Below are 23,818 nucleotides of genomic sequence, written 5' to 3'. Positions count from 1 at the left end.
CTTGACTATCCAGGGTACCACTGAGAGACTGGAAAGTGGAAAGAGTCAAGGATAGATATGCATTTTAGAAAGCTTATCCAGGGACTCTCCTGGTGGTCCAGTGGTTAAGACTCTGCTCTCTCAATGCAGGAGGGCCCGGGTTTGATCCTTCATGCCAAACTAAAAGATCCTGCATGCTGCAACTGAAGATCTCTCATGGCCCAGCGAAGATCCTGAGTGCCACAACTAAAACCCAGAGCCAAATAAATAAATATTAAAAAAAAAAAAAAGCCTATCTAGGGCTTCCCTGGTGGCGCAGTGGTTGAGAGTCCACCTGCCGATGCAGGGGACATGGGTTCGTGTCCCGGTCCGGGAAGATCCCACATGCTGCAGAGCAGCTGGGGCCGTGAGCCATGGCCGCTGAGCCTGCGCGTCTGGAGCCTGTGCTCTGCAACGGGAGAGGCCACAATAGTGAGAGGCCCGCATACCGCGCAAAAAAAAAAAAAAAAAAAAAAAAAAAAAAGCCTATCCAGGCAGCTGTGGGGAGAAGGGTTAGCAAGGAGACTTGGTTACTGCTCTAGTCCAATTGGGAGGTGACAAGGGCCAGAGTAAGGCAGTAGCCATGAGACATGGCCCCAAGGGGGTGGATTTGAGAGTGACCAAGAAAATCCAATCCGTTGGAGTTGGAGACTGATTAGATATGGGGCAAGATGGAGAAGGAGTCAAAGGTGAGCATGCAGGTGGAGGATAAAATTTTGGCAGGAGCCATGGGGATAGAGATTGAGCAGTAGATATGAGAGCATGAAGGAGAGAGAATCTACTGGATTTAATGATGGGTTTTTCATGAGGGGGATGGCAGGGAGGGAGCAAGTCATCCTAGATTCCCAGATCTCTGTCTTAGGTAACAAGGTAGGTAAGTCAGACAATATGGGAAGAGAAGCAAGTTTGAAACGATTTGGGCAAGTTACCTGACTTCTCTGAGCCTCAATTTCCACACATGTAAAATGAGAATAATAATATCCACCTCTCAGCATTGCCATGAGAATTAAATAAACTGGGAAATTGCAAGGCATAGAATATACATTCAATAAACACTTTGGGGTGATACCAATAATAGTGCTTGCTCACGTGCTGAACACTTAATCCTCAGAACAACCCTGTAAGGTAGGTACTATACTATCCCTATTTTGCCAACATGGGAACTGAAGCACAGAGAGGTGAAGAAGCTTGACCAAAGTCACCCAGTTGGAAAGTGGCAGAGTGTACTTTCCTAGCCACTGCATTATACCTTACTCTTTCTGGGACATATAACTGGACTTGAGGGAAGAAGAGAGAAAATGGTAGAAGAGACAGACTATAGACCTGATGCATAATTTATCCCAAGAGCTGATTTTATTTGGAAATGTGCCTCCACAACTTGGTGGCAGTCTGGGGACAGATGGCCCCTGGCTTGCTTGTTGACTCTCTTTCCCAGCCTAGGGCATAGAGTCCTTTGGGTTAAGGCACAGGGTCGAGTTCTCAAGGATTAACATCCCTGACAGCCTCAGTGGTCTGGGGCCTGGGGCTGGTGCAAAAAGATGAACCAGGTTCCATTCTGGACTGTTTCGTGGTTGGAGGGCCTGGGCCCTTGGCACCAGGACTGTAGCTCCTTCTTCTGCAGAGGCTGGTGTCACCCACAGGCCAGCTGTGGCCAGGTCCTAGTAGGCATGAGGTTGGGGTAAAGAGGCTAGTAGAGGTTAGTTTTCTGGTGCTGGGTCCACTTTATCTTCCTGAGGGGCAGAAGCTGAGATGGGCGCCTCTTCCCCACAATTGAGGGACTTCTGCTGCTCACTGCTGCTGGGTGAGGGGGTCTTGCTGCCGTGGGATCCCCGGTGAGTCAGGCGTTTTAGGGAGGAGTCACGGCGGGCAAGTCGAGGGGCCTGGAAGCCTGTGAAGGAGCTGCTGGTGGTGGGACGCTTGTCTAGCAGAAAAAAGGCAGGTATGAGGAAGGAGCAAGGTGCATGCAAAGGGGGAGAGGAGAACCCGCTGACCTGCAGTCCTGTGCTGGCTTGGTAGATCTGGGGGTATCCCTTCCACCCTCCCTTCTCCATCCCCACTCCAGGGAAAGCTCCAGGGTCTAACCCTCCTCACCTCCAGGTTCTATTGGATGCATGAGCCGGTTCATCTGGACATTCCAGTGTTTCACGTTCGTGCTGGCCTGGCGCAACTTCCGCTGTGCAGCCTGTGCAGGCAGGACCAGGGAGGAGTGGGTCAGAGCCACCCTCCAAGACAGAGAGTCTTGACCTTTTCAGGTTCACATGCCCCTTAGGATCTGACAAAGGCTATTGATCATCTCCCCAGAAAAACTCATGTATGTTCATAAAGAGTTATGAAATCATTAAGAACTCAACTCATAATGAGTTGGCGTCGAATTTCAGGGGACTCACAGGCCCTCAAAGGGTCAGAAATAACCATAGTTTCCACTTATTAAGCAGCTAAGATGTACTAATATCTTATTTAACTTCCAGAGCAGAAGTTAATAGCAAACAAATTCAAAAGAGGTTAAGTGCCTTGCCCAGGGACATACACGGAGCTCTGAACCACTGCATTACACCACCTTCCCAAGACCTAATGCAAAAGCCTCTGCTCCAGTGTTCACTCAGCCATTAGCAGCGGTTGTGGGGTGGGGAATCATAGAGGAACTTTCCCTTTCTTTGATACTTATTTCTATGTTTGAATTTTTTACAATGACCATGTAGGCCAACAAAGCAAAATAAAATAATCAATATTAATAAAAACAAAACATCAAAAGTTAAAAAAAAAAGTCTTCTATGGAGATTCAGGCTCCAAAGAATGGAGCCAAAGTACAGGGACAGCAAAGTAGGGGCTGGAAGAGTAGGAGGAAAAATTTTTGCCCAGATTAATAACAATGATAAAAGTCATAGCTAAGGTTTCTTCAGTGCTTACTACATACTTAATTTCACGTGTTATCTCATTTAATCTTCATAGCAATGCTATTATCAGTCTCCTTTCTCAGATAAGGGACTTGGAACTCAGAGAGGTTAGGCAACTTGTCAGAGGTCACACGGCCAGGCAATGATGGAGCCTGAGGGATAGAGCTTGAGGGAAGTTTCCAGAGCCTGTGCGTTAACACGCTCACCCTCGTTCACCTGGCAGCCTCCAAACTGCTCCACCCCAGGCCTCACCTCCACATCTTCGTCGGCTCTCTGCCGGTTCTGTCGCACCTCCTCCAATTGCTGCTGGGCCTGCTGCAGGGAGCGGCTCTGCAGGGCCATCTCCTGCTGCAGTTCCTGCTTCTCCTGCTGTGCTCGCTCAATATAGCGCTCCTGCTCCTCCTTCAGCTGCAGCAGCTGCTTCAATTTCTCCTCCTCCTCCTCCAGCAGTCTGCCAGGCATCCACTGTGTCACCTCCAGAGCCAAGGCACCTCGCAGGTGCTCGGCAAGTGGGGCGGGGTTGGGGTCGGGAAGTCAGGGAGGGGAAGCAGAAGGGGCCCCTCAGTTCTACCTGGTCTGGGCTAGGCGCACGGCCTCCTCGTCTTGCCGAGCTTTCACCTCCAGTTGCAGGGCCTCCTGAAGCCTCTGCTGCATCTCCTCTAGCTCCTCGATGCGCTGCCGCTGCCGGGCAGCCTCCTCCTTCTTCAGCTCCATCTCAGCCTGCATGGAGGCCCTTGCCTGCTCGGGAAATTGAGCCAGGTCAATGGGGGCATGGGGGAGAGAGGCAGCAGGTATGCTGCTCCTTTCCCCAGGGCTTTGCTAGGCCAGCCCAACTACTTATCTCTGGGTGAGGGTCTGGGGAGTTCCTTCATGTCAGCGTTTCCTGATCTGATCCCCTCTGCAAGCCTGACTAATTCAGATAATGGTCAGTGAACTACATGGGGGAAAGGGGCTCAAGTCATCCCCTTTTTAGCACCAGCCTTAATAGTTATTATTATACATTATAATATAACGTTTTATAATTATAATTAGGGTAGTGCTTGGAAGGGAATGACAATAATTATAATTTGTATAACAATTATAACTCAAAGTGTTTCCTTAATTGATCCTCCTTTCCATACCTCTATAAGCCAAGTTCTATTGGCATCAACATGTCACAGGTAACTGAGGCACAGAAAGGCTGAGTAACTTGCCTGGGATCACACGGTTCCTAAGAGGCAGAGCTGGGATTGAATCCACAGTGTCTGACTCCAGATCTAGATCTCTTAAATCCTAAATCTAATTGCCTCTACACGCTTAGTCCACCTCCACATTCATCCTGCCTTCCTCCCATCCTGCATTCCCCAAAATGGTTTCATTATAAACTCAGATCAAGTCTAGTCCAACCTAGTCCAGCCTTGGTCCAAACTCATCCCCACTCACACCGTCTTTAGCAGCTCCTCTGTCCAAGTCCCGCCCCCAGCCAAGGTTTCTGAGCCAGGTCCCACTCTACACCTAGCACTCAGGTCCGACCCTCCCATTTCGTAGGCTCAGGCCCCGCCCCCTTACCATCTCTCCTCTCAAGCCATCCCTCGGCCAGGTTCCTTATCCCACAGGCCCTGTTCCTGGCACAGTCCCCGTCCCATACCCATCCTTCAAGCCCACAGGCTCTGTTCCCAAAACCCCTCAAGACAAGCCCCGCCTCCACTTGCATTCCTCAATGCGTGGCTCCGCCCTCGACCAAGGGTCCGCCCCAGGCCCCGCCCCCAGTGCTCAGCTCCCAGGCCTAGCCGCACCACACCCCTCAGCCCACCGCCTCCTGCGCTGTGCTGCCCCACCTGCTCAGCCTCGCGCAGCTGGCCCTCGAGCGCCTGTTGCAGCTCGCGGTGCTGGCTGCGGCGCCGCTCCTCCTCTTCCTGCAGCAGGCGCTCGGCCTGCCGCTGCGCCTCCTGCAGCAGCTCCAGCTCCTGCAGCTTCCGCTCCTTCTCCTCCTGTAGCTGCTGCAGCCGCAGCACCTCCTCCTCCTTGGCCGCCCGGCGCCTCTCCCGCTGCTCCCGCTGCTCGCGCCGCTTCTGCTTCAGGTCCTTGTGCAGCGACCTCTTCCCCTCGGCCTGCAGCCGGATCGCCGTCTGGATGGCTGCGGAGGGAGCGGGAGGGGCTGGCCGGGGGCAGGGCAGCCTCGAGGTGACCCACCGCCAGAAAGGGGCCTTAGGAGTTGCCCGTGTCCCGTGCCCAGCCTCCCGCTGGGCAAAGTGCTGTCACCCCCTTTCACAGGTGAGGCGACTGAGGGCCAGCCAGGTCCAGGCCACCCAGCGAGCACTCACCAGCCGTCCATTCCTGGCGCTGGCGCGTGTCTGAGGCGCTCATCTCGTACGTGCGGGAGGCAGTCTTCACACAGAACATGCAGCGCTTCCCTTCTCGGTCGGGCAGCACCTGGGAGAGGGTGGACGGTCCCAGACAGGCTGGCTTCACTGGAGTCAGGGCCACACCTGCCCCAGGGGTGCTGCAGCTCCAGCCCCTACCCTCGCTGGCTGACCATCCTCCCCGGGCACCCCTCCAACTCTGACAGGAGCCTGCGTGGCCCGGTTTGAAGGTTAGTTATGGGGATACTTGTGTGCCCACAGCTCCGTATCCTTTGCTCTTTGAAGGTGGGACTGTTCTCTTGGTATCTCTCCATGGGGCCTAGCACAGAGGGATCACTCAGTGTTTATGCAGATCACGCTGGAACATCTCCCATGACAGGGTCCTCACTATCGAGACCGTTCATTTCCACAAAGCCCTGCCTGTTGAGAAAGTTCTCCATTCATTCATTCCACAGATATTTTGTAGTGTCTACTGAGTGCCACTCATTGCTCTGGGCATTTGGGATACTGAGATGTGCCTAACAGACCAAATCCCTGCCTTCCCTAAGCTTACATTCTAGTGGAAAATAATAGCTATCACCTACTGAGCTTCATGTGTTCTAGAGTCTGTACCAGGCATGGATTATTAGCTCCACTTTACAGAGGAAGAAACTGAGGCTCTAAGAGGTCCAGGAACTTGCCCAATTCACACTGCCTATTAGTGGTGGAGCTGGATTTCTGCCTAGATCTGGGCTGTTTCCACAATGACAGCTGTTTCCCTATGTGACAAAAATGGATAGAGCCTAGGATGACTATAATAATAACATTTTTTAAGGTAAAATAAAAAGTGTTGGTGATACGTTGGAACTTTCATACACTGCCGGTAAGAATGGAAGATGGTGCAGCCACTGTAGAAAAGTCTGGCTGTTCCTCAAAAATTAAACATAGAATTAATGTATGGTTCAACAACTCTACTCCTAGGTATGTACCCTGAGAAAAAAAATATATCCACCCAGAAACTTGTACCTGGATGTTCATAATAGCATTATTCACAATAGCAAAAAGATGGAAACAACCCAATATCCATCAAAGAATGGATAAACAAAATGTGGTACACCCTTACAATGGAATATTATTCAGCCATAAAAAGGAATGAAGTCCTGATTCATGCCACAACATGCTTGAGAACATGATGCTAAGTGAAAGAAGCCAGACATAAAAGGACAAATATTATATGATTCCACTTATATGAGGCACCTAGAACAGGCAAATTCATGGAGACAGAAAGCAGAATAGAGGTTACCAGGGGCTGGAGGGAAGGACGGATGAGTTATTGCTTAATGGGTACAGAGTTTCTGTTTGGGATGGTTACATGTGAATGTACTTAATGCTACTGAATTGTAACACAAAATGGTTAAAATGGCAAATTTCATGTTATGTATATTTTTTTCACTACAGTTTTTAAAATTGTTGTTTTAAGCCTCTAAAATAATGGACAGAGTCAAGGGAGGAAAAGGGATGGGAAGGGAGAAAGAATAGGGAGGTATAGAGTTGCCAAAGGGAATGGAATTTGGGTGAAGGAGAAAGAACTTCAGAGGAATTTTAGAAAGTTTTGCTGGGTAGAGTGAGACATAAGCCGCTCCTCTGAAATCTTTAGCAAAGTCCACATTATTCACCAATGACTTTAGTATTTGATTTGCAGTTTGGTTTTTTTTTAAAAAAGTGCTGACATATGGAATCTAAAACAGACAAAACAAATAAACATAACAAAACATAAACAGAGTTATAGATACAGAGAACAAACAGATGTGTTTGCCAGAGGGTAGGGGGCGTAGTGAGAGGAAGGAAGAAGTTGAGGAAGATTAAGAGGTACAAATTTCCAGTTGCAAAATAAGTGAGTCATGGGTGTAAAATGAATAGTGTGGGGAATATAGTCAATAACTATGATTACATAGTTATCTTTGTATGGTGACCTATCATAACTAGACCTATTGTGGAGGTCAGTTTGAAATATATAGAAATACCGAACCATTACATTGTGTAACAGGAACTAACACAGTATTGTAGGTCAATTATACTTCAAAAACAAACAAACAAATCCATAGAAAAAGAGATCAGATTTGTGGTTACCAGAGGTGGGGAGGGAGGTTGTTGCGGGGATAGAGGGAAGGAGGGAAGGTCATCAAAAGGCACAAACTTCCAGGGCTTCCCTGGTGGCACAGTGGTTAAGAATCCGCCTGCCAATGCAGGGGACACGGGTTTGAGCCCTGGTCCGGGAAGATCCCACATGCCGTGGAGCAACTAAGCCCATGCGCCACAACTACTGAGCCTGCGCTCTAGAGCCTGCGAGCCACAACTACTGAGCCTGTGTGCCACAAGTACTGAAGTCCACACGCCCTAGAGCCCGTGCTCCACAACAAGAGAAGCCACTGCAATGAGAAGCCCGTGCACCACAACGAAGAGTAGCCCCCGCTTGCCGCAACTAGAGAAAGCCTGCGCGCAGCAATGAAGACCCAACGCAGCCAAAAAATAAATAAAATAAATTTTAAAAAAGAAAAAAAGGTACAAACTTCCAGATATAAGTACTAGGGATGTAACGTACAACATGATAAATTAACACTGCTGTATGTTATATAGGAAAGTTGCTGAGAGAATAAATCCTAAGAGTTCTCATCACAAGATAATTTTTTTCTATTTAATTTTGTATCTATATGAGATGAGGGATGTTCACTAAACTTATGTGCTTATCGCTTTATGATGTATGTAAGTCAAATCATTATGCTGTACACCTCAAGCTTATACAGTGCTGTATGTCAATTATAGCTCAATAAAACTGGAAGAAAAAATAAAGTGTGTTACTTTTCTAAAAGAAAAAAAAAATTGCTGCCATGGCTGAGAATAGCCTTGAGGTACCCAGGTATGCAACTGAGCCTTGAACAATGCAGGGGTTAGGGGTGCCAAACCTCTGCCCAGTCAAAAATCCACATATAACTTTAAAGTCAGCCCTCAGTATCCTGGTTCCACATCTGCAAATTCAACCAACTGCTGATGGTGCTGGCTGTACTCCTGAATGTATTTATTGAAAAAAATTCACATGTAAGTTCCAACTTGTGTTGTTCAAGGGTCAGCTGTATTTGGGTTGCACTCATCTAAGCGGGAATTTGTCACTGTGGCTTTTCCCATTTACCCTCCTCCTGACCCTCTTGCCTTCACACTGCACTGGAGCCCCTCTGAGCCTTGAGATGTGCTTTACCCCCTCAACTGTCCCCCTCACCTCCACACAGCACTGCGCATCCAGCAGGATTGTACCCCTTTTCTCCTTGCACTCTTCACTCCCGAAATAGCAGAGGCAGCTGGGCTGCAGCTGGAACCAGCGTTCTGCCCAGTTCCTCCTCAGGTGCCCTCGCTTCCACAGGTAGCCCTGCCAGCCAGAGCAAAGTCAGAGGCATCACTGCCCCCCCACCTTCACCCTCCTCGGGGTCCTCCCCTAGTTCCCAGCCTGGCCTGACCTGCTTCAGGACGTCTTGGATGAGCTCCTGGTAGACCTCGTGGATGGCCATGCTGAGGGTGTCTCGCCCCACGCCTCGCAGACAGCGGCCTGAGTTGAAGAGCTCCAGGAACTGCCAGACGCTGAGCCCACTGGTGCTCTGGGCTGCCTGGGCCTCCTGGGCCAGCAGCTCCTCCAGCTCACCCAAGCCCACCTCCAAGCTCATGCTGCTGAGCACCTTCTTCAGCAGGTATTCCACCTGGAGCAGGGGAGGGAAGGCTTGGTGGCTGCAGCAGGCTGTGGCGCTGGTGCCAACACCAGGGGGCGCTCCCATCAGGCGCCCGGGGCCTGGGCAGAAGTGACCAGGGACAGGATGGTGGGGTAGGGTCAGAGGACAAAACAACTAAACGCTGGAGGACACCTGAGTAGAGATTTAGGAGGGAATCCTGGAGCTCCAACTTCAATTCAGGCATCCCCTCCCCAAGCTCCAGTCTCACTCCTTCCTGCCTTGAATTAAGGGCAGGGTGAGGTGGGAGCTGAGGGGGCCAGGGGCCAGGCCGAGACAGCAAGTCATAGAAAATGTCAACAGGGGAACAAGGGCCCTCTCATCCAATATCCTCACTTTGCAGATGACAAAACTGAGGCTCAAAGGGGAAGGGGGCCTTCCCTGGTGGCGCAGTGGTTGCGAGTCTGCTTGCCAATGCAGAGGACACGGGTTCGAGCCCTGGTCTGGGAGGATCCCACATGCCGCAGAGCAACTAGGCCTGTGAGCCACAACTACTGAGCCTGCGCGTCTGGAGCCTGTGCTCTGCAACAAGAGAGGCCGCGATAGTGAGAGGCCTGCGCACCGCGATGAAGAGTGGCCCCCGCTTGCCGCAACTGGAGAAAGCCCTTGCGCAGAAACGAAGACCCAACAACACAGCCAAAAATAAAAAATAAAATAAATAAATAAAAAATGATAATAAAAAATAAAGGAATTCCTTTCAAAAAAAAAAAGTGCGGGGGGGGGAAGTGACTTGCTCTGAATCATACAGCAAATTGGTAGCAGCCAGAACTCAATTCAGATCCGCATCCCATGATTCCTTATTCCAAGCCCCAAGCCCCAAGCCCCAACCTTAGGGATCCTTCCCCTATGGGAGGGCAAGGGTATTGGAGGTGGAGTAAGCAGAGCAGGGACAGGAAACCTGTTACAGAGGAACAGGAAGTGGTGGTTGGGGTACCTCCTGCTGCAGTCTGTTCATACTGCATGTTGATCACAGTAGCAAGCAGCTTTCTGACCTCTGAGAGGCCACCTCGTCCTGACTGGCAGGAGTCTGACAAAGATGCCCAGCCAGCCAGGTGTCTGTATAGATAGACACATGTCCCTCGACTGCCCCAGCAGCTCCTTGGGAAACTCTCTCCAGGACTTTCACTCTGGGGGCTACTGGGTCTCTGCTGGGAGTGGGGCGGGACACCCCTCACTCTTCAACAGAGGCAAAGGCACGAATCTGAGCGCAGTTAGATGTGCCAGGACTTCTTGTAAATACGGTGGATCTCTCCCCCATGTACCCTAAAGACCTAAATTCGCCCTGGTATCTTCGCAACCACCAAAAGGGCTAAAGGGTCAGGAGAAGGCTGAATGGACAGGGGAGAGAGGAGGGGGAGTAGAGGGAGGGTGCAGGGTGACTGGAAAAGGGGGGGCATCTGCCCTGGCTTCACCCATGAGTTAAGGAGGTAGAGGCTAGATTCTCTACTCCCAGGATGCCTTCTCTGGGGCCCTGAGGGGAGTCTGCCCTGGCTCTCCCCTATATTGTAGAAGGTAGGAAGAGAAAATCTGAAACCAGGGGCAGACTTGGTTGCACACTTGGAGTGACTGGAGAGATGTCCCAGGAAGGTCTCTATTCCCCTAATAATAGCATCCTTCTCAGGTTGCCACAGTGCCTAAAATCCTGCCATTTGATTTTAAATGTTCTCATTTTTAAATGCCCAGTCACGTATCAGGCATTCACACCTCTGTGTAAATAGAATTTGCAGATCATTTTCCTACTGTGAGGGCTAGCAGAGCCTTGAAGGAAGTGTAGTTTTTGACCTCCTGGGAGAAGGCATAATTGTTCTGATATGGACACTTCTAAGCATCTGGAGACAGATGGGTGTGAACAGGTCCCAGGGTGGGGAGATAAAGAAGAAAGGGGATGTGGGAAAGTACAGAGGCAATTTGGCCTCCTTCATGGTTCTGCTAAGGTCTGTCCCCAAGTGATAAAGTCCCTGGGGCTTACCTCATCAGGAACCATGATCAGAGGGTACTTGTCCTCAGACAGGAAGTTGAAGAGGCACCAGAGGCGGAAGGCATCCTGATTGGAGAGCATGCTGTTCCCGTTGCTATCCACCTGATAGTTCTTCTTGGCCGTGAGGGTCCAGCACAGCTCATCAAAGTGCTCCTTAACGAAAGCCCCCTCCTCCACCTGCCACCAGGCCGGCAAGTCAGCTGAGAAGGCTGCCCCGTCCCTGCTCTACCACCCAACTAGGCTCCAGCTGGCTTCTTAGGGTCATCTATTCCCCTGCTCCCCACACTGCCATGTTGGGGCTCTAACTTGAGGAGTCCCTGAGCTGATGATCAGGTAACTAGCTGACCAACCAGCCTGACCCCAGCCCCCAGCCCTGCTTCTGCCACCACTCCCTCACAACCACTGCCCCCAAGTCCCCTGCACACAGAGAAACTCAGGTCCCTCAGCCCAGGGAGAAAGAAGGGGAAGCCCAGGAGGGAGTGGACAGTCAAGGAGAACCTGAGAAGACAGTGACAGCTGGGAGAAGCAGGGGGGACAGCACTTGGGGGAAACTGGAGAGCCTTTTGTAAAAGTTACAGCTGGAAGCTAGGCAGGGATGGGGTGGAAGGTCGTGGGAAAGGTGGAGGCTAGGATAGAGAGGAGGAAGCTTGAGAGTGAGTTAAGGGGAGCCAGGAGGGCGCAAGTGGCTGGGAGGTGAAGGATGGAGATGGGAGAGCAGGGGTGGACAGAGGGGACAGAAATGGGGTTCATAGGGAGAGGAGTTGGGGTGGCAATGTATTAGGGTGCTGGTCAGGTTGGGAAGTGGGGAGAGGTTAGAGGGGCCCCACCTTGTCCAGGATGTACTTGTTGAGGTAGGGCATGTACCCCTGGCTGGACACAGGGCCGTCGTCATCATCTCGGAAGTGCTCCTCCAGGGCCACAGGGTCGTGAGGGATGTGCAGGACGGTGTACAGGTTGTGGGACAGCACCTGAGACAGAGGGCAGTTTGCCTTCCTGAACCCCAACCAAAACTGGGCCAAAGGGCGGCTCCCACCTCCTCACTTGTCCCCACCCCCATTCTGGCTGAGTCTTCTGCATACATTATTCAATTCAATCATAACTAAAGCTTCTGTATATATAGACACAATGGAATGTTATTCAGTCATTAAAAAAGGAATGAAATCTTGCCATTTGCGGCAACACGGATGGACCTTGAGGGCATTATGTTAAGTGAAATAAGTCTGATAGAGAAAGACAAATACCATACGATCTCACTTATATGTAGAATTTTTTAAAAAGGGAAAAAAAGGTGTTCACAGATACAGAGAAGAGACTGTTGCAAGAGGTGTGGAGCGGGGAGGTGAAATGTGTGAAGGTGCTCAAAAGGTACAAACTTCGGGTAAGTTATGAGGGGACTTCCCTGGTGGTCCAGTGGTTAAGACTCTGAGCTCCCAATGAAGGGGGCACGGGTTCGATCCCTGGTCAGGGAACTAGATCCCGCATGCTGCAACTAAAAGAGCCCGCAATGCGCAACTAAAGATCCTGCATGCCACAACGAAAATCCCGCGTGCAGCAACTAAGACCCGGCGCAGCTAAATAAATGAATACAATAAATAAATAATGAAAACAAAGTCCTGGGGAGATATAATATATAGCATGGTAACTATAATTAACAATATTGTATTGCGTCTTTGAAAGTAGCTAAGAGAGTAGGTCTTAAAAATTCTCATCACAAGAAAAAAAATTTTGTGTAACCATGTATGGTGACAGATGTTAACTAGACTCACTGTGGTGATCATTTCACTATATATATATATATATATATATATATATATATATATATATATATATGATCATTACGTTGTAAACCTGAAATTAAAATGTACATTATACCTCAATAAAATCCAAAAAACTAAAACTTGTACACTTGCTATGCACCAAACACTGTGCTCAGCACTTTACATATACTTCACTTAACCCACATAACAAGTGTTTATATCCTCATTTCACAGATGAAAAAAAACCCTAGGCTCTGAGACATTAAGTAACTCACCCAAGGGCACAGGGCTGGCAGAGCTGGGATTCAAACCAAGGCGGCCATGCTCTTTGCCACTTCGTCAGGCAGGTATGTGCCCTTTCTGCAGACAAGGACACCGAGGCTCAACCGACTCAGTAACTTGCCCAAGGACCCACACTGAGCAAGAGCCTAGGATCCAAATCCAGCTCTGCAGATCCCAAGGCTCAAGGGCAGAAGCCTGACATCTACCATCAAAGACTCAGGCTGCTGTGTGCCTAGAGTCCAGTGTGTCTGCTCCAGGAAGGGCATGTGCAGTTCCAGTCACTGCCTTGCTAAAGATGGAAGGGAGCTGGAGAGGGAGCAAAGAAGGGCCACGAAAAATGGTCTGTGGGATGTGGAGGACAAGGCTAAAAGGGATGGCGGCCATGACAGTACACAGGGGAAATGGGTTGGTTAACAAACCCAGGATATTAGAACAAAGATGTTGAAGCTTGAACAAGGAGATCAGGAAAAAAATAAAATTGTCTTGGGGTAATTCTGTTATAGCACTTATCACAGACAACGTGAATGATTAAAAATTGTCACCTAGTATGTGCCAGCCACTGTATGAGGTGCTTTCTATACCCCACGTCTAATCTCGGCAACCATGATATACAGACATTATTATCTCTGTTTTTCAGATGAAGATGCTGAGGCTTGGACAGGTTAAGAGCAAGTGGCAGAGTTGAGGTTGCAACTGGTTGTTCCTGGCTCTGAAGCCTGCTTCCCCATTAAAATATTGACCCTGGGGCTTCCCTGATGGAGCAGTGGTTAAGAATCCACCTGCCAATGCAGGGGACACGGGTTCGCGCCCTGGTCCAGGAAGATCCCACATGCTGTGGAGCAACTAAGCCCATGAGCCACAACTACTGAGCCTGTGCTCTAGAGCCCACGAGCCATAACAACTGAAGCTTGCACACCTAGAGCCCGTGCTCCACAACAAGAGAAGCCACCGCAATGCAACGCCTGCACACTGCAACAAAGAGCAGCCCCCGCTCGCCACAACTACAGAAAGCCCGCGCGCAGCAATGAAGACCCAATGCAACCAAAAATAAATAAATAAATTTATAACAAAAAAAATATATATATATATTGACCCTGAGCCTCATTCCCCAACTATATAGTGAACTCTGGAGGCCAGGTCTATGTTCATCTTTATGTCTCACAGCACCTATGTCCTCTTCTGCACACCAAAGGCAGTCAATAAATGCTGTATTTAAGGGCTGCTTCCACCACCAGCAGTCCACCTTGGAATCAGCTCCTCTGAGGCAGAAGCTGGCAACATCCTAGAGATGGCGTGTATACCAAGTCTTCATTTCTTTATTCTCTTTTGTGAGAGGAGAGGTAGAAGGGTTTGAGACTTCTTCCTAATGTTCTCCTGGGCCTCAGGTTCAACTCAGCAAAGTGGGAAGTTGGGGGGGCCCAGCAAGGGGATTGGTGTATCTCTTTTCCCTCCTTTCCCTCTGGACAGCCATCTCTGATCCCCACCCCAACGCTCATTCCCATGATCTTCAAATTAGCTCATGTGCCATCTTTGGTTTTGCCTACTCTTGCTCTAAAGGACATCTGAAGTTTCTTCCTGATGAACTCTGCCCCCCTCCCTTATTTTGGTAATGGAGCCTTGATTTTCCTTTGAGAAGTAACTCTCCCCCATTTTCAATGTCTGTGGTATTGGCCATTTGCACCCCTACCCTACCTGGCTGCAGAGGTGGGCACATTGGAGTCGTGGTGTTTGGTTCAAGGATGCACATGACCAAATCTAGGCCAATGAGAATCATCCCTGGGATTTTTGCTTCCTCTAGGGGAGAAGAGGTGTACTCTTTCCCATGGGTATACATGGAAAGAGTTAAGCTGTTAGAAGATAGAGGTAGCTGACATTTTTGTCCCTGTGTGGGAAGTACCTGCTTAAGAATAAAGCTATCAGTGAAGAAAAGCAGAGTCAAGGTATAAAGAGTCATCATTTGAGGACCTAGATCCAGCCATGCCTGAAGCCAATACTATGCTTGGAGTTTTGTTGGTTATGTGAGTCAATCTATAACATCTCCTTTAAGTTATTTTGAGCTTGGTTTCTACCACCTATATGCAGAGAATACATGATTAATACATCCGTGGTCATAGGATACCAGTCCACACTCTAAGAGGTGCCACCACTCCATGCTTAGCACTTAGAATCCAGGGTGACCAACACAAGACAAATACCCACTTCTGAAGAGATAGGTGTTATTCTAAGAGTTTCACATATTTCTACCTGTTGCCTCCTGGCCTCTTTTCAAATTACCCATGTCTTTATCTTTCTTCAAGCCTCCTAAAGCACCTCTTTGAGGAAGCTTCCTGCATAGCCCAGCCAAATGGCTACACTCCAGTGAAGCGTGCGGGGGGATATGGAAGGCCAGGAACCTTCACTTTCTAGTTATGAGGCCTTGGATAAACTCCTTCACCCCCTGAGCCTCAGTATCATTGTCAGTGAAACAGGGGATAATACCCACCACGTATAGGGGCCGTGAGGATGGAGTGAGATATATATATAGAGAAAGTGAGAGAGTTAGCTCTGCACAGAACAAATATAAGTTCCCTTCTCATATAGAAAGTGCAATTTTTTACCTAACAAATTAGCAAAGATGCAAAAGACTGATACTATCAAGTATTGAGGAGGTTGTGGAGAAATGGGAACTCAAATGCCCCACTGTTGAGATGTGAATTGGTAGTCTTTCTGGAGGGCAAGACTGTATCAAAAATAAAATTGGGCATGACCCCAGCAATTTTAATCATCTAACCTATAGATGCGCAAGAGAACAGTTACCTGTACAAGAATGCTCACTGAAGCATAGTTTAGAATAAAAGGCATTGGGAACTTCCCTGGCGGTCCAGTGGTTGGGGCTCTGCGCTTCCACTGTGGGGGGCACGGGCTGATTCCTGGTCCTGGAACTAAGATCTCGAAAGCCGCGGCATGGTGAAAGGAAGGAAGGAAGGAAGGAAGGGAGGGAGGGAGGGAGGAAGGGAGGGAGGGAAGAAAGGAAGAAAGGAAGAGAGAAAGAAAGGAAGGAAAGAAAGGAAGGAAGGTAGGAAGGAAGGTAGGAAGGAGGGAAGGGAGGAAGAAAGGAAGAGAGAAAGAAAGGAAGGAAAGAAAGGAAGGAAGGTAGGAAGGAAGAAAGAAAGGAAGGAAGGAAGAAAGAAAGAAAAAAGAAAGAAAGAAAAAGAAAGAAAGAAAAAGAAAGAAAGAAAGAAAGAAAGAAAGAAGAAAGAAAGAAACGGAGAATAAATGAGGCACTGGAGACAGCCCAAGGCTCCTTCAAGAGAGGACAGGTGGGCTTCCCTGGTGGCACAGTGGTTGAGAGTCTGCCTGCCGATGCAGGGGACACGGGTTTGTGACCCGGTCCGGGAAGATCCCACATGCCGCGGAGTGGCTAGGCCCGTGAGCCATGGCCGCTGAGCCTGCGCGTCCAGAGCCTGTGCTCCGCAACGGGAGAGGCCACAACAGTGAGAGGCCCGCGTACCGCAAAAAAAAAAAAAAAAAAAAAAAGAGGGGACAGGTACACCAAGTCATAGACCCGTGTGTGGTTGAAAATTTAACTTCTGCCACATGTGTACTTATGGGCAGGTGATTTAACTTCTCCAAGACCTTAGTCTCCTCCTCTTTGAGGAAAAAAAGGCGCCTGCTCCACAGGGTGTTTTAGAATGAAGAGCTTAGCACAGCATCGGGTACATAGTGCAATAATAGAAATTGCTTAATAAAAGTTGTGAGCTATTTTTATTATTATATTTGTATGAACAGACATGGAAAGATATGCATACTATACTGGCAGGTGGAAAAAAGCAAGCTGTAGAATGAAATATTTGTAAAATAATATGTGTGCAAAGATTATGCTGAACCATATTAAACTGCTATTTTAGTAGGTCAAAACAATCAAACATCAGCAATTTCATATAGTTCAACCTAATAAGTTTATTTGTACATAGAAAAAATTTAGAAGACTCAGCAAACTGTTAACAGCTATCACCCTACCACTCTTCCCCAGGGAGGGGAGGCAATTTCACATTCTTTAACACTATTTTTGTCTTTCAATTTTTTTAACCAGTAAAACATGTTTTACTTTTCTAGTAAATTTCAACTTCTTTAAAATTATATTCTTCGGAACCAGGAGCATATATTGTTTTCATGGCAACATTTTTAAACTATAGAGATTAAAAGACAAAGGGTGCCATTAACCACTGTTATTAATGTACCCTGCTATTAAGTTGCTCTGTGATAATGTTCTTTTGCTGTTCCCTGTTGGTGTGAGCATTTCTGGGTGTTCTACATTCCTTGAGGGCAGCAAAGACTCTAATCTCAACCCTGACTCCAGAGCTCAACACAGTGTCCCCCACATTGTGTTAATCAATGTTTTTGACTAACTCCTCAAGTGTAACTTAAATGCTGCAGTGGTTTCCCAAGGTTCTCAGAGTAAAATCTCAGAGTCTTTCCAGAGGTTTTACTCTGTACCTTCTCTGACCTCATCCCTCTTGCTCACTTCTCTCCAGCCCCTCTGGCCCCTTTGCATTCCTCAAGCACACCAGGCACACTCTTGCCTCAGGGCCTTGGCCCTTGATATTCCTTCAACCAGAAACATTCTTCGCCCAGGTCATGGCTCACACCCTCTCCTCCTTCTGATCTTTACTTAGGTGTCACCTTCTCAGGGAGGGCTTCTCTGACCACCTTACTTAAATCTGTAATCCTATCCCCTCTACCCCCCACAGTAAGGATAGGGATATCTTCTGCTTTATTTTCCTCCATGTCATGTATCACTTATTTTATCATCTGTGTTCTCTGACTAGAACGTTAGCAACACAAGCGTGCGTTTTTTTGTCTGTTTTACTCACTGCTGTATCACTGGACCTGGCATATAATGGATACTCAGTAAATATCTACTGAATGAACCTAAGTGCTTCAAGGGGAGAAGCAGGAAAAATACAAAAGTCAGACGGACGTGGACTGAATCTCTCTGAGCACATGAACCTCGCTGGGGCTCAGTTTTCACATTTCTAAAAATGGAGTTCAAGGAGATGATGTACAAATTCCCTCCCACCCCAGGATAGAACCTGCCACCCAGCAGCACACAGTTATCTGAGCTGTTCCTCTCTTTGGTTCACTGGCCCACGCTCTCCTCTAAGACCTTCCTCACCTGGACATTTTGCCAGGGGAATCTGAGGAGACCAGGGCAGAGAGGCTCCGACCCTGTTAGCCATCAGGTGTCAGGACAAAGAGGAATTAAAGGCTCTAGACACTCAGGGCTCAGGGCCTCTCCCCAGAGAGCTCAGCCGACCTCAGACTGCCAGGCTTCCTGTGCCTGGGTGCGGGTAAGGGCCGGGGGTGGGGAGAGAGTGTGACCAGAGGAAGGTCATGCTGGAAAGGAAATGGCAGGAGTGGAGGCTGGCTTGCGGAACTCACCTGCCGATTTCAATCAATCCTTAGCCCTGGAGGCAGGGCTCTCATTCTCCTCCTTTTACAGAGGAGGAAACCAAGGCTCAGAGAGGTGGAGTGTCCTCTTGCTCAAAGACTGATTCTAAAGCCCTAGCTAGATCTCTGCTACATTGGCTCAGGTTAAGCATCAGAATCACCTGGGGAGCTGGTTGAAACTGAAATCTGCTGGGGCCCGCCCAGACCTACTGACTCAGAGTTTCCGGGGTGGGGTCCAGGTGTCTGTAGTTTTCACAAGCTGCCATTTGGGCTCCCCCAGAGAGGATTCTCTGTCTTACCCACCCACCCAAGCAGCCCCTGACCTCTGGGTTGGCAGCCATTGACCTTTAAGAGGCTTCATTTATTCACTGTTTCCTCTGGAGGCATGTTGGGGGTGTGGTTCTCCCCTGGGGGCTTGGGAGTTTCCTAAAAGCTCCAGTGCAGCAATGCAATGGGCGCCAGGCCCATGGTCCTGTAGTTCGCAGACTTCAGGAGTTGACGCAGATACAGAGGGTATGGGAATCCATAAAAGTACCAAGCACTAACTACAAAAAGAATGACTAATTTCTTTCTCCTAGCTGGCCTTAGTCTTTCTCCCTCCCTCCCCCCTCCCTTCCTTCCCTTCCTTCCTTCCTTCCTTCCTTCCTTTTTCTTTCTTTCTTCCTTCCTTCCTTCCTTTCTTTCTTTCTTTCTTTCTTTTCTCTTTCTTTCTTTCTCTCTCTCCTCTCTCTCTCTCTCCTCTCTCTCTCTTGTTTAGATGGCCTATAGTCTTTAAACGTAGCTAGGTGCTAAGTAATTCTTTTAAAATATATAGATCCTTTTTAAGAGTCACTGAATGTATTTTTCTCAACCAGTGGGGTACTAAAGCAAAACTATCATGAGGGAGTAGCACCAGGAATTTTAAAAGATGGGAATCTCTGGATTAGCTGTGTGCCTGCTGAGAGCAAGAAGGGGCTTGGAGGGGTTGGCTGTCAGCATCAAAGGAAAGACAGAGGCTCAGAAAAGGGAGAGGAGAAGCTGCATCAAGGATCAATTTCACCTATTTGAGGTACTTTGTTAAAATTTATTTTCGGAGGCTAGCCAGAGAGCGTGGTGATCCCCAGTTCAGCCCTCAGGCTTTACAGATGAGAAACCAGAGGTTCAGAGATGGGCAGTGACTTGCCTAAGGTCACCCTACTGGGGAGCAATATAGGCCTCAGCTTATATGGCTCTGAGTCAAGTGCTCTGCACATCATTGAATCATCCTCCCCTTCCTCCACACTGTAGACTGAGGAGACCAACAGCAGGCAGGGGTCGGGGCAAAGCTGAAGACCCCATTCATCAGATTCTGAGACTGGAGTTGTTATTAACTTCTTCTCTACCGAGGAGAAGGTGGTTGTCCCTCTCCAGAGGAGACACAGCCCGAAGCTCAGAGGCTCTTGGTGGGCAAGAGACCCTCCCTGGGCCCCAGGACTGCCCCGAGTGCCAATGAGAGGCTCTGGGAGACCTGACAGAGCCAAGTAGGGAAGGCCCTAGTTCACCCTCCCTGCCTTCCCCCTGCTCCTGTCTGTCAAGGGGAAGTGGTGAGCCTCCTAGGATCCCCACTGAGACACACTGCTCCAACCATGCGCCCAATCTCAGGCCCCTCTCCCCAGCCCTGGCAGTCAGGGAGTGAGGAAGCCAAATTCTTAGCTGATCATCCATGAAGCCTAAAGCCAAAGCTGCTCCCAGAGGGAAGATGGTATGGCCGTTAGGAAACCCATCATTCCCAAGGCTCGCCTCCCTGCAGCCCACTGTCAGGATGGGAACTCACTCCTAAAGCTCTTTAAAGAGGGAGATTCTGAGGACCCTGCCAAAGCTCACAGTCCTGAGAAACTTTGTGTTCAACCTAACTCCGTTCTGGGCAGAAGTGCCATTCTTACTGATCTATTTTTATTTTTCTCAACCCACCTGGACAAAGGCTATTGTACTTTCTGTAAGAATTCAGAGAAGGGGCTTCCCTGGTGGCGCAGTGGTTGAGAGTCCGCCTGCCGATGCAGGGGACGTGGGTTCGTGCCCCGGTCCGGGAAGATCCCACCTGCCGCGGAGCGGCTGGGCCCGTGAGCCATGGCCGCTGAGGCTGCGTGTCCGGAGCCTGTGCTCCGCAACGGGAGAGGCCACAGCAGTGAGAGGCCCGCGTAAAAAAAAAAAAAGAAAGAAAGAAAGAATTCAGAGAAGAAAACTCATTTCATCTCTCCCGCAAGCCTTCTCTTCTTCAGAGAAAACAATCCTGACTCCTTGGGGTACTTCTCAGAGCACTTGCTGTTCCTCCTCCTTCTGGCCTCATCACGGCTTTGCCCAGGACAGCAGGTGGCAGCCTTTCTACCAACACATCAGGGGAGAAGTGGTGACTGTTGCAGACAGACACAGCCTGCTCTGGGCTGGTGCGGGTCTCCTGCCTCTTCCCAACTGAGGACGCCAAGGCCAGAGGCAGTTTTAGCAAGGACGGGCTAACCCCAAGATCTCTTCCCTTCTCACCAAGTCTTCCAGTGGAAGGAGTGTGCCCTGCCCTGCAGGTCTGTGTCTCATTTGCTTCTTCCTCTGCCTTCTGGCCACTTCTCTATTGCTCTTTTGCCTTTCCGGCATCCCCACCCCCAACACTATCACTACTTCCTCCCATTCCAGTATCTAGCACTATGGGCTTGAGGGAGAATTGCCTTCCTTATCTTCCTCTCCTGACATGGGCCCTACCATTTATGCCCCACCGGCCGCTGGGCCTGAGGCTCCCACTGCTAGCTCAGATTCCCAGAGTGGACAAGTTTTCTGTCAAGTGGGCTGAAATCTACCATTGATCCTGTGGGACCACAGAGGCTGCTGGCAGTGGGCTCAATGTGAGCTGCAACGGTACAAAGACAGCAGATGGTTCAAGTATGCAAGCTCCCCAGGCGATCTTCCTTGCAAATACTCAACCTGTGGGGGTGGGGAACAGGCATCCACCCAGTTAGAGGCCAAGACAGAGGCTCAAACTAAGAAGGCTTACTGCCTGATTGGCCCAGGAACCGGAGAGCCATGGAGTGCTGTATCTTCCATGTATGAGAGGCTTAGAGAGTCTGGAGGTGTCATAGGGCCACAGGTAATGGAGTGGTAGAAAATGGAACCTTGGAGACAACAAACCATGGAGGTTGGGATTGTTCCTGAAAGATGTTAAAGGGGCAGAGTGGGAGGTGGATGTAGGACATGGAGTTTCCACAAGGACAGATTTTGGATGATCTGCTTTTCCTCTGTCTATACTGAAGACCTCACTAGATTACATAACCTGCAATAAGACAATTTAAGTAGAACGTAAGGAAGAACCTGTCTGTTGGAAGATTCTCTCAGATGATCAAGAGTGGTAGTGGACTCTCCTTCCTGGGGGAGCCAAGAGTCACTTACTGGATGCTCACAAGTCTGGCTAAGGGGTCGATTATGGGATAGGACCAGTTTGGGACATCCAAGTTCATCGTGTCCAAGTTCAAAAGTAGGGGGATGGAATAGGGGTGGGGTACAATGCCTAACCTGTCCTATCCGTCTCTCCCAGGTTTCCAGGCACCTCCTAGCTCGATCAATTAGAATGGAGGTTTCCTTGAGACTGCACTCCTCCTCTGTGGGGGGTGGGTGGCAGGGGAGATGCCAGGATACTATGGCCTAGCCTCATGCCAGGCACGTAGCTGGTGCTCAGTAAATATTTGTAGAGTGAATGAATGAATCCCTAAGGCGGATCCCAGAGGGCTGACGCCCACCCTGCTCCTGACTCCCCGCGTTCCCTGGCTCCAATGGCCTAGGGCCTTGTTTCTTCCCCACTAACTAGGGTGAAGGCAGCACTAACGCGGGGCTACAGGAAAGAAGGCGATAAACTTTTCGGCCCCCCAGGAATTATCTAGGACCAAGCATGAATTTCAGAGCAATCACTGATGGGGCTCTTCCTGGGCTCAGATTCCACCCCTTCCCTACTCGAGTTCTCAGGGTCTAAGGTAAGTTTCTCAACCTGGCGTGTACGGTGTGAAGGGGGTGGTGAGCCAGGCAGCAGTATAATGGGGTCTTCAGTCCTTGCCCCTTCCCACCTCTGTCCCACCTGGGAGGCAAGGTCCAGGGGAGCTGCTCTCCTGCGAAGGATGACTGAGCTGGCCTGGTTTGGGACTGCGAGAGGCTCTTGAACCCTCTCTCTCAGCTCCGAGAGGAAGTGACTGACAAGCACTAGCTAACTGTCTCTCTTCAAAGCCAGGAGGAAGCGGCAGGAAGGAGTAGGGTGTGTGCCCGAGCTTGACTCTGGGGAGACGTGTGCCCGTCACACGGAGTCTGGGATGCAGCTTGGCCTGTGGCCCTCAGAACCCCATGATGGCACCTCTACTCTCCCGAGAGTTGGGGGCCAGGGCTCTGGGCGATGCCCCTGCACACACCTCACTGGGGCCTCTGGACAGGGGGCAGCAGCATCCACTAGGCCATGTTGCCCCAGTTCCCCAGCACGGGCCCTCCCACCCCTCCTGGGTCCCTGGCTAGCTGGGTGCCCCAGGAGGAGCACAGGGTTCAAGTCTAGCTTCAGGCAGCAGGGGCTGATGAGACGTGTCTGCCGGCCTCCCCCGCGCCCCAGGTGCCCCTCACCTTGAGCTGGGACTTGGAGACCTTGCCGCTCTTCTCCACATCCAGCGCGGTGAAAGCGTACCAGACGGACTTAAGCAGCTCCTTGCGCAGGGCCATGGCTGAGGCGCCCGCCCGGCCCAGGGGCGGCTCTGACACCAAGATCCGGTTTCAGGAAATGCAAACGGCTGCAGAGACCACAGAAGGGCTGTGGTGCAGAGCAACAGCTCCACCTGCCTGCTCTCGCGGGCTCCCCACACTGGCAGGACCCAGCCTGTTGCTCTTGCAGTGCTCAGCGGCACCACTCCCCGCATGGGAACTGGGGTCCAAGCCCTGGGGAGCTAGAGCTCCAACTCTGATCAGCCTGGTTCCCTGGGTGTGAGGCCCTCTAGAGGCCTCCTCAGCCCCAGAGCCTCCTGGAGCCTTCTGGGCTCCCAGAGGCAGCTTGATGAGGGAAAAGCAAGCCCATCCCGACTTTGGAGTCAGATAAAAGGGGGCAGGTCCTGTACCAATTCCACACTTACCAGGTAGGAGGCTTTGGATAAATAACTTAACCTCCTTGAGCAGTTTCTCATTGGCAAAGCAGGAGAAATACTCACCTCATAGATTGTAAAGAGGTCTGAGAATGGATGTAAAGCACAGAGTAGGCAGTGGATAAAGCATTTCTTTTAGGACCATCTAACATTACCGTGGTGGTAGGGCTCCTCCCAGGTGGAAGAAAACAAAAGGCAACAATACAAACTTGGAGGAGGAGCTGGGCCAGGGCACCTCTCCAGGTCAGGAGGACTTGGCA

The 23,818-nt window shown here is 49.9% G+C and overlaps 1 protein-coding gene across 1 annotated transcript; it reads right to left on the bottom strand.

The window, feature by feature from the left end:
• Nucleotides 1-1,352: 1,352 nt before the first annotated feature.
• Nucleotides 1,353-23,198, bottom strand: DEF6 (DEF6 guanine nucleotide exchange factor). The gene is made up of 11 exons (XM_004267692.3): nt 23,050-23,198; nt 11,812-11,952; nt 10,976-11,161; nt 8,743-8,979; nt 8,508-8,654; nt 5,216-5,324; nt 4,730-5,028; nt 3,484-3,650; nt 3,165-3,363; nt 2,110-2,200; nt 1,353-1,939 (listed from the first exon to the last, which is right to left on the bottom strand). Exons 1-11 carry the CDS (start codon nt 23,143-23,145, stop codon nt 1,716-1,718), a joined length of 1,896 nt encoding a protein of 631 aa, XP_004267740.1. The 5' UTR covers nt 23,146-23,198; the 3' UTR covers nt 1,353-1,715.
• Between the last annotated feature and the right edge of the window lie 620 nt (nt 23,199-23,818).

This window comes from Orcinus orca, chromosome 10 (assembly GCF_937001465.1).
Source record: "Orcinus orca chromosome 10, mOrcOrc1.1, whole genome shotgun sequence".
NCBI classification, from domain to species: domain Eukaryota; kingdom Metazoa; phylum Chordata; class Mammalia; order Artiodactyla; family Delphinidae; genus Orcinus; species Orcinus orca.
Note: the sequence above shows the minus strand (reverse complement) of the source record. Positions and strands in the feature narration are given on the sequence as shown.

Coding starts and splice junctions, on each gene's coding strand:
- DEF6 (XM_004267692.3), bottom strand. CDS start 23,145: ATGGCCCTGCGCAAGGAGCTGCTTAAGTCCGTCTGGTACGCTTTCACC. Junction 8,980..10,975: donor TGATCATGGTTCCTGATGAG/GTAAGCCCCAGG, acceptor CCCCTGCTCCAG/GTGGAATACCTGCTGAAGAA. Junction 3,364..3,483: donor GTGCGCCTAGCCCAGACCAG/GTAGAACTGAGG, acceptor GATGCCTGGCAG/ACTGCTGGAGGAGGAGGAGG.